This window comes from Nannospalax galili, unplaced genomic scaffold (assembly GCF_000622305.1).
Source record: "Nannospalax galili isolate Female #2095 unplaced genomic scaffold, S.galili_v1.0 scaffold717, whole genome shotgun sequence".
NCBI lineage: Eukaryota > Metazoa > Chordata > Mammalia > Rodentia > Spalacidae > Nannospalax > Nannospalax galili.
Genome location: NW_008339763.1, coordinates 656,528 through 667,203, shown reverse-complemented (window position 1 = coordinate 667,203; position 10,676 = coordinate 656,528). Strand labels below are relative to the sequence as shown.

General features: G+C 50.2%; 1 protein-coding gene across 1 annotated transcript in view; it reads right to left on the bottom strand.

Moving 5' to 3' along the window:
* Positions 1–10,618, bottom strand: part of Bop1 (BOP1 ribosomal biogenesis factor) — a 23,743-nt gene extending 13,125 nt beyond the window's left edge. The window contains exons 1-3 of the mRNA XM_008834454.2: positions 10,452–10,618; positions 8,877–9,065; positions 1,117–1,176 (exon numbers count right to left, since the gene is read on the bottom strand). Of these exons, the coding sequence (XP_008832676.1) occupies positions 1,117–1,176; positions 8,877–9,065; positions 10,452–10,544 (342 nt within the window). The 5' untranslated portion in view covers positions 10,545–10,618. The remainder of the gene's footprint in view (positions 1–1,116; positions 1,177–8,876; positions 9,066–10,451) is intronic.
* Positions 10,619–10,676: the final 58 nt, after the last annotated feature.

Genomic DNA, 10,676 nt, shown 5'->3' with positions numbered 1-10,676 from the left:
GGGCCTCTGGGGGGGGGGGAGGGGAGACAGGCAGGGAGCCATGCTGTGCGGCCCCCCTCGCCGGTACGCCCGCTGCTCCGGCCAGGAAACCAATTTATTTTGTTTTGTCTCTGTTCTCTGAACGCATAGCAGAGACTGGATCGGGCCGGCGGCCAAGGCTCCTGCAGATACTGCCAAGAGAGCTTGAAGGTGGGGAGGAAGCCCAGCCGGAGAGGGGGCGCGTGTCTCCCCCAGGCCTTAGGGACAGACCCTGACAGGCAGGCAGAAAGAGCTTCTGAGGGAAAGGACCCATCCTCTTAGGCCCCACACCAAGGCCTAGAGGAAGCTCCCAGGCTCACACCCTGAGCTGTGGCCCTGCCCTGGGATCAAGCCTCATTAGGAAGAAACAAGCTTGCCAGGCTCACTGCCTCTGTGCCCATAGCTTCTTAGAGCTTCCAGCCCCTCCTGGCCTTCTGGACATAGCCCACAGCCTCTCAATGCCTCTGCCCCCTGAGGCTTCAAATGAGTATCAGCCCAGCATGATGCTTTCTTCTTCACGATGTAAATTCCCTGTCCCTTCTAAGGCTTTTGGAACTTAATCGGAGGCTTCAAGGGCCACAGTAGCCACCTAGGGAACACAAGAGAACAGACAAAGCCAACCAGGAGACCAGGAGATGCCAGTCCTGTCCTTGACATTCCTGTGGCCTTCCCACAGATATGGAGCATGGGTCTACTCAACTTATGCCCGGGCCTGCCACCCCCAGTCCCAACACAGGCTACCCCACACAAAGCCACTCCTAGCCCCTCTGTGCCCACAGGACATACAAGGCACTGCTAAGCCATGTCCAGTCTCTTCTCCACCTGGCAATGACACACACGAACTGTTTCAGTCATCTGTCTCAGACCCCAAATCACTCTTCCAGATGGGGGCAAGGCCTGAGCCAGGCCGCCCACTCAGGGCTCAGAAGCCTCATGAGAACCTGGCTCCTCTAACAGATAACAGCATAGCCCCCTATAGGAAGGTCCAACAGGACCTCAGTACTATCCCTGCTTGAGGAACAACACCCACTCGGGCACCTGAGGCCTCCACCTCAGCCCTAGCAATAGGACCTCCATTGTGCACAGCCCAAGTCTCACCTCCTCATCAGAGCTGTCCTCCTCTTCATACTCATCTTTGCTCATTTGACAGGAACCAGCCTGTGGAGATAAGGGGGAGAGTTACCATAGGGTCCCAGGATGACTTCTGGAGCCCAGCCCCATTCCCCCGGTAGACCACTTGGGGAAAAATACATTTCCCCAGTGGTGCGGTCTAGACACAAAGCCCACATGGGGCACCCTACCACCCCAAATCTGAGTAGCCCCAACCTGGCCCAAGGCCTCAGCACAGAATGGAGGTCACTCCAGTTCTCAGTGTACCTCAGAGCCTCCACTGCTGAACCTTGTACCACAGCATCTGCTTGGGGATAACCCCTAAAGGGCTGGACTAATTTCTGTATTCTAGCAACCCAGACAATGGGTGATACTGGATGCCAGGCCAAAATGGAGACAGCTACTGAGGGCAGTGGGGGACCAAAGCCCAGCCATGGGTCTGTCTGCCACTCACCCCCACCACCACACTAACATCACAACCAGCTATAGGGCCCCTGGGCCACAGTCCTAAAAATGGCCCTCTTAGGCCCAGATCGAGCAGATATATATGCTCAGACCTGCTCAGACCCAGAGCAGGGAACACAGGGAGAGGCAGAAGAGGTACACTGCTATCATTAGAAAGAGCGCAGGACAGATGCAAGTGCAATAAGCTGTGGGTCCTCTGCCACAATAACCACAGCCAGTACCTTCCTCAAGTCAAAACTTGTTCCCAGGCAACCCTGCCAGCACCTGGAGCCCCTAAGATGTACATTCAGCCCAGCCCCACTGGCCAAGGGCCTAAAGAGGTGAGCTGACCCTCACAATATCTACAGCCCTGGAATAGTCACCATTGAGCTGGGTCCCCAGCACCCTCCAAACCCACCACAACGATGGCTGATCTCTTCCCCTGGGTCAGAGTGGGGCACCACTGAGGGAGGATTCATACCCCAACCTGGAAAACAGATTCTCCCTTGACAAGGGAGGCGGATGGCTCAGACCAGATCAGGTTTACTGGCAGAACCAAGACTGATGGAGAAAACAGGCCCACCTCTCACCCCTGAGGGCAGTAAAGTGCTTGGAGCAGGAACCCTGGTGAGCAAGAGCCCCACTCCCTCCTACCCAGGAAGGAGCCAAGGGTCTGCTCTTCCTCTCGCCTGTTTTTTCTTTCAATATAACGAAGGATGGAAGACTAAGTTTTTCTCCAGGCCAAGAAAAAGGCAGGATTCAATTTCTGTATCTCCCCCGCTTCCTTGCTGTCCGCCAAAAATGGGTTACATAGCCCAGCTCAGAACAGGGCCCACACACACAGAGAAGGAATCACCCACACCCCAGCAACATAGGCACACCTGCTTCAGCCTGAGCCCATCAGAATCCTGGGCAGGTGCTTGTAGCTCTCAGGCAGGGCCCCGAACATCTCAACTCCTCCCCAAAGTTCACTGCCAAGTGCTGTACCTACATGAGTCCCAACAGCAGTGCTAACATGTCATGATCAGAGTCCTCCAGCTAATAACACACTTACCAGCCAGCACTATGTGCCCCCACTGTTCCAGTGCTGGGAGTGTAAGGGACACCAGGGGAGCCAGACTTGGGTAGACTCCTGACAAAGATTGGGATCTCCAATGGCGAGGCTCAGTTTGCCTCATGAATTAAGAACAGCAGCTTCACTCTAGATGCAACAGATGCAGAGCATCTGGTGTCCACCAGAGGGCAGCACCAACAGAGCGACGACCCTGGGTCCAGGTCCCTGAGGGAAGTGCCTACCCTGAGTCTGTGGAGGGTAGGCGCACACTCTGGAAATGAACCCAGAAAAAATGCACCCCCACAAATTCTTTTGTGTTGTTGCCCAGGCTTTAGCCTAGGCTAGTCTCAAAATATTCTCCAGCCTGCCTAACTCCCTGTACTCAGATAACAGGTATACTTCCTTTTAATTAAAATTTAAAGATGACCACTGAAACATCTAAACCACAGACAATGGAATGCAGGTATATGACATGCCTGTCTTCTCTGGGTCAGGGGCCTTCAGCTGCCTGGCTGTCTACATACCTCTCTCTCCAATACAGAAAGGTGAGGTCTGCAAGATCCACAGTCAGCAGATCACAGGCAGCTAGCACCCACTGAGTACAAGACATACCCTAAAAAAGCCCACAGAAGAGGCCTGGCACTAACTGGCCTAAGCCAGTTTGGGGGATACAGGTAGGTGCCACACTGACAGCGGTGCAGTGTGTATCCCCAAACCACAACTATCAACACTACCACCAAATGAAAAGTTAAGTGGCCAGAGAAGGAGTCAGGTGTGAGGTGACAGAAAAGCCCAGAGACCACAAGGACAGCAAAGTATACACAACCTGGACAGAGGCAGAGCAGGACTGGAGGGCTAACTAGTATAAAGGGAGTTACCCCTGAGGTAGAGGCCCATGGGGCACCAGTAGAGGGCCAACAGGAAGAGAGAGGAAAGCTAGAGTCCAGGATTAGTATTGAGAGGGCCACAGAAGGCAGTGTTGACCACCAGGTGCTGGGAAATATGTTGAAAAGAGACCTACAAAGAAGCTGGTGAATCATTTAAGCTGGAGGAGGAACAGGGGGCAAGAGAGGCACTTCTTGCCTCCTGCCTGTCTACTTGGCCACTGGGGGATAGGTATATCTCTGCCAAAGACCAAAGACAGATACACAAAGACTCTGACTACCTAGAATGAACAAATGACCAAGTTTCTCTTTCTTTTTTAATCTTTATAAATATAACTTTCTTTTCAAATTTAAGTGTATCTGTGTGAGGATGTATGCACTTGCCTGCAGGGACCTTCGGAGGCTATCAGAGTCCTCAGAGCTCGAGTTACAAGGAGCTGTGAACCATCTGACATGGGTACTGGGGAACCAAACCTGGGTCCTCTGGAACTGTAGTATGCTCTGAATGGCCAAGCCAACTTTCCAGGCCCCCCCCCCTTTTCTAATATTTTATTTTATTTTGTGTGTGATGCACATGTGGAGTGCAGGTACACGTGTGCCACAATGCACATTTCAGAAGTGAGAGGACAACTTACCGAAGCTGGTTCATCTACTTCCTACCATGTGTGTCCCAGGAATCAGACTTAGGCCATCCAAGTTTGATGACAAACATCGTTTACCCACTAAGCAATCTCACTGGCCCTAAATAAGCTTCTTATACTGCCAGCAACAGATTCTCCTCTGTCTAGTGTTAGTCAACCTGTCATAGCCTCGGCTACCACCAGCTACGCATAGGACAAAGGCTACTCCACCTCTTGCAGGAGGCGGGCCTGGATCAGCCAAGCCAACCTTGAATACCAGCAAACCTTCCAGTGGTGCAGAGGGAAGCTGCCATCTCCAGCATGCCATGCCCCAAGGTCAGTGCTATAGGCATGGCCAAGCTCACCCTCCATGACTCCCACCATCACCCATACACATACTGCACACACACAAAATCCCTGACATACACAGATCAAATCCAGAATGCTGCCAGTTACACAAAAGAGACTCAGAAACCTACTGTCTAGCAAAGGCCCCAACGCTAGGCTCATAAGCTACTAGTGCCCACTTCAGGTGCCAGAGCTTCCTAGAGAAGGGTGGGTAACAAAGAACTATGTGAGCAAAGCTTACCTCATGGGAAAAGACTGGCGAATGGAACCTAGAGAACCCATACAGTTGTAAAGAAAATCAGCGTAGGAACTGAAGAGGCCAGAGACAATACAGGACGAAAACTGTGCCCTTGTTTTTCAAGGAAAAGGAAAGTAACTCAGAAAGGGCCTGAGGCGCTGGGGAGATGGCTCAGTCCGTAGAGTGCATGCCAGGAAAGCATGAGGACCTGCAACCACAGAAAACACTGGGCATGATGACACATGCCTATAATCCTAGGGCTGGGGAGGTAGAGACAGGAAGATCCCTGGAGCTCACTAGCCAGCTAGTCTCAATGAATCAGTGAACTCTAAGTTCAGTGAAAGACCCCGTGTCAAAACAATACAGTGAGAGCTGAAACAATGACTCAAGTGGTTAAGAACACTCCTCTTGCAGAAGACCTTAGTTCAGTTCTCAGCACCCATATCAGATGGCTCATTATCAATTATAACTCCAGATCCAGGGGATCTGACACCTGCTGGCCTTTAAGGGCACTTGCATGCAGGCACATAAATTAAAAAGTAATAAATCTGGGGCTGGAGAGATGGCTCAGCAGTTAAAAACTCTGGTTGTTCTTGCAGAAGACCCAGGTTCGAATCCCAGCACCCACATGGCAGCTGACAACTGTCTGTAACTCCAGTCCCAGGGGATCTGACAGCCTCTTCTGACCTCCACGGGCATTGCACGACACAAGTGTACTTACCTATATGCAGGCAATACACCCATATACATAAAATAAAAATAATAAATAAGCCGGGCGTAGTGGCACACGCCTTTAATCCCAGCACTCCGGAGGCAGAGGCAGGTGGATCCTTGTGAGTTCAAGGCCAGCTGGGACTACAGGGAGACCCTGTCTCAAAAAGATTTAAAAAAAAAATAAATAAATAAATCTTTTTTAAAAATAAGGTGAATAGCCAGACATGGTGGCGCACACCTGTAGTCCCAGCACTTGGGAGGCAGAGGCAGGCGGATCTCTGTGAGTTCAAGGCCAGCCTGGTCTACATAGTGAGTTCCAGGACAGCTAGGGCTACAGGGAGACCATAGCTCAAAAAAATAAAAAAATAAAAATAAGGGGCTGGAGAGATGGTTCAGCGATTAAGAGCACTGGTTGCTCTTGTAAAGGACCCAGGTTCAGTTTCTAGGAACCACATCGTAGCTAGCAAACGTCCTTAACTCCCATTCCAGGGGATCTGATGCCCTTTTCTGACATCCTCAGGCATTGCATGACACAGGTACACTTACATACATGTAGGCACAACAGTCATACACATAAAATAAAAATAATAGAATACTTTTTTAAATGTCAAGGCCAGGAAGACGGTTGAACAGATAAAAGTGCTTACTATACATGCCTGATGACCAAAGTTCAATCCCTGGAACCCACTGTTGAAGAGAACCAACTCACACAAATGTCTTGTTTTTGGTCTTTTTGAGATAGGGTCACCCTGTAGCCCCAGCTGGTCTGGAACTCGCTATATAGACCAGGATGGCGTCCAACTAATCCGCCTGCCTCTGCCTGCTGCGATTAAAGGTGTGCACCACAACACCTGGCCTACATAAATATCTTCTAACCACTTGTATGCTATGACATGTCCTGCACTCACACATACAATAATAAAAAATGGAACATGACTATAAATCTTTCTTTTTGTTTGAAACAGGGTCTCATTATGTAGCCTTTGCTGGCCTGGAAACTGCTATGTAGACCAGGCTGGCCTTGAACTCACAGAGAACTGCCTTCCACTGCCAAACAAATGCTGGGATAAAGGCGTGTGCCACCACGCCCAGCCTGACTACTGTTGAGTGTAACAGGATTGTTCGCCTCAGAACCACAACACAAGTGACCCTGGGTATTCTCACCAGGACCCACATCTAAGCCTCAACACACAGGATGTGAGTGGTCAGCTGCCTAGGGTGGAATGTACCAGAACCTGTAGGATACACACCCCTCTGTCCAAGATGACACTGCAAAGCAGGGTTGCAATAACCCTACAGTGCTTTGCCTGACTCTGACTTCCATGCAATGGTTGGCTGCCAGTGTACAACTCAGGCTGGTGGAGAACAGCTGCTACTTCCTTTGTAATCAGTGACAGAAGCCAAGGACAAGGGCACAGTGGTATTAGGAGTATGGTGCCTGAGGCAGGCTTCCTTGACTCACTGGCTCTCTGCCATTCCCCAGGACCTTCTTGCTAGAATTGGGACTAAGTTCCATAAACAGAATTCTTCTCTAGTTATCAAGGGAAAATGTTATATATGCTGTGATTATTACTAGGCCTTTTCTCACATTCCTTAAAGTATTTATTATTTTTATTTTATGTGTATGTATCAGGATATTGTCTAAGTGCACCCGTGTCCTGCAATGTCTGAGGTGGTCAGAAGAGGACACCAGATCCCCTGGAACTGGAGTTAAGGATGGTTGTTAGCCACCATGTGAGTGCTGAGATTCGAACCTGGGTCCTCTGCAAAAGCAGCCAGTGCTGTTAACCACTGAGCCCTATCTCTAGGCCCCCTTTCTTACATACTTGAAGGGTCAACAGAAGGAAATTGGCACTTTGACATAAAGGAATAAAAAACCAAGAGGGAGGGACCCAGAAAAGTAAAAACAAACAAGCCACACATAAACAGGGAGGGGGGAAAAGGAGTCAAATGGACACAAAAGGGAAGAAATGGCCGTAAGTTCACAAATCCACTCAACAGCAAGAACAAGGCACCATCTGGGAGAGGGCTTAGTGGAGCCCTTGCATCCTATGCAAGAGGTCCTAGAGTCAACGCCCAGAAGCAATAATAATACTAACAATGGGGAGGAGGGAAAGAGAAAGGGGCTGAGAGGGCAGAAGTAGGGGCAGAAAGGAGATGGGATCTCAGGGCAAGCTGGCTGCTAGACTAACCAGAATTGGCAAGCTCTAGGCTCAGTGAGAGACCCTGCCTCAATAAAGTACAGAGCAATCAAGGAAGATTCCCGATGTCAACTTTGAGCTCCACATTGCATGCAATCACATTCACAAAAACATACACAAACTTTAAAGAGGGGGGAATGGCTGTTCATAATCTTACAAATTATAGTCAACATTTTGTCAACCTACCATAACTTCTTGGTCTCCCTCCGGCAACAGATTTTATTAACCATGGCTGTGACTTCCAAAATACCAGGGCCATTAGTATAAACCACTACAAACTAGTTTGCAGAACACCTTAAATATTAATTGCTGTATTTTAGTCAAATTAAGCTTTTCCCCCATTTTTTAAACATTTTATTATTACTATTTTTCTTTTTCGTTTTTGTTTTTTTTTTTTGATCTTTTTGAGATAGCGTCTCCCTATAGCCCCAGCTGTCCTGGAACTATGTAGACCAAGCTGGCCTTGAACTCACAGAGATCTGCCTGTCTCTGCCTCCCAAATGCTGGGATTAAAGGCGTGCGCCACCACGCCTGGCTCACATTTTATTATTTTTATGTGTGTGAGTGTATTGCCTGCAAGCATGTAAGTGCACCCCTGTCCTTCAATGCCCTTGGAGGTCAGAAAAGGGCATTGCATTTCCCTGGAACTGGAGCTGAGGACAATTTTTAGCCCCCATGTGGGTGCTGGGAATCATACTCAGGTCCTCAGCAAGAGCAGCCAGTGCTCTTAACTGCTGAGCTATCTCTACAGCCCCCTCTCCCATTTTTACCAAGAATAGGATGCTGCTTGCCCCATAAATACAGCAACCCGTTGGCCTCTAGGGCTCCAAAGCCAATGGGCAGCTAGGCTGGACCCCAGCAGCTCCCGTTTTTTTCTGATGAACATTATCCCTTGAAACCATGGGCTGGTAGTACCCCTAGCAGTGACATCCCCATCTTGGGCTCTGCCTCTAAGAAACCAGGCAAGTAGACCAGGAGCCAGCCCACTGTCTCATACAGGGGTGGGCCGAGAACCATTTGAGGGGAAAAGTCAGAGGCATGTGGACTTTTGGAGTTCTCAGGAATGGTTGCAAACCAGTGTCCTGGAACACAAATGGGCAAAGGAACAAGTAAGGACTGGGGTTCCTGAGGACACCATGGAGAGGAGTGTGGTGCAGCTCTCAGAGAAATCATAGCCCCTCAGGTGCTTCCTCTCTGGCCACCTTCATGCATGGGAGAGCCCATGGGGGCTTCTCACTCACCTACCTGTTGCTGCTCCCCAGGGGTCTCCTCCGTTCCACCGCTGTCCTCATCACAACCAGCTACATCCACACTTTCATTGTCTTCCACGCTTTCATTGTCTTCCTCACTATCACTGCCAGAATCTTCCAGGCCTGAATACACACTTTCCTCGCTGTCAGAGAGGCTGGAACCAGAGTCACAGAGGAGAGGGGGCTGCAAGGAAACACAGTGTCAACAACTGCCACCTGACAGGCATGCCTAGACAGGCACCATGAAGCCCAAACAGGGAGCAGCCAAGCCTCTGATCACAAGCCTCCATCTCCACCAAAACCAATCAACTTAGTCCCTCCCTCATCTGCCACTTCTGACAGCACCTGCCCTCTGACTTTTTAAGCACATACCAGCTTTTTGGAGCTTAGTTCCCATTCTCTGTATCACCCAAACCAATGTTCCTCTACTAACAAACTGGCACCTAAAGATCCTAGAGCTGGACTCATCACCTAGGGATAGGGATGTAGGTCTGAGAGGATCAGAATTCCTGAAGGCTTCAATCATCTGCTGTAGATGCTTCCTTAACACAAAGACGGGGACCAACTATTGACAGACAACTGAATTGTGGTAGAAATGACTTGAAGTGCACCTACAGCAAGTTAGGCCCATGTGTTCTAGGAGCAAAAACAGATTTCTGAGCACAGGCCTGCTATAGGGAGGCCATTTCACGACTAACATAATCTGACACATAAGCATTGTAGATAGGTCTCTGTCATCGGCTTCCATAAGGTGGAATAAGAACTTGAAGACTCTTAGAAAGCATGTGATTGTAGAATTCTCAATTTCACCGTTTTTTCCAGTAGTCTCAGTTTCATCCAACTGGATGGCCTGCATTACGCACTCAAATAAGTTTCCACATAAGCGATGTTCACATTCTCTTCTTATTCGTGATTTATCTCCAAAATTCAGTTAACTACATGTTACAATACCAAGTTAAGCTGGTACAAATAATAGGATATAAACTGTCAACTAAGGACCTAGTATATAGAGCTGCATGTAGGGAGAAACTTAGGTACAGATTCCAAAACAGCTTGGAGGATCCAACTTGGGAGTCGGCTGTGTGAGACATGGCTGTTCATGCCTTCTACTGCGCAGATTTGAAGCCCCACTTACACCTAGGGAGCGCAGCATCAAGGAGTGGCAATGATTTCCTGACAACCGGTGGAGACCCTAGTTCTCTGCAGGCTTCCGTAGTCTCTGCCCCTTTATTTCATAACATACCTAACATACTGGCATAGCAGTACAGCAAGGATGCAAGCTCAAACCTTTTCTAGGCTAGGAAGCACAGCTAGAAGGCTGAGGCCGTGGCTCTTACGCCTCTTTCCCGTTCTATCACGGTTCAAGCCGCAGATCTACCCGAGGGTTTCAACGCTGCAGGACGCAGGCTACGCTCCGCTGAGGGTCCCACGGTAACAGCCACGAGAGCACGAACTTCCCGAGGCACCAGGCGACCCGCCCCACACCTGACGCAGCGCCGCGGCAGGGCCTCCTGAGCCCAGCCACGTGTGCGACTGTCTACCCAGGGCCGGCCCGAAACCCCTAGGTTACCTCTTGTGGCTGCTCCTCGCGATTCGGCTCAGAACGCCGCTTCCCTGACAGAAGTCGCGACGCAGCGTAGCCTTCCCTGCACAACCCGGCCATCCTGCGCCGTGCCGGCTCCGAGTAGACCGCCGCTTCCGGGAGCGAGCACGCCGCGTGTGCCCTCAGCCCGGCCCCGCCTACCTAGGCCCTGATTGGTAAGCGGCCGGAGACCGGCCGTCTGCGCAGGCGCAC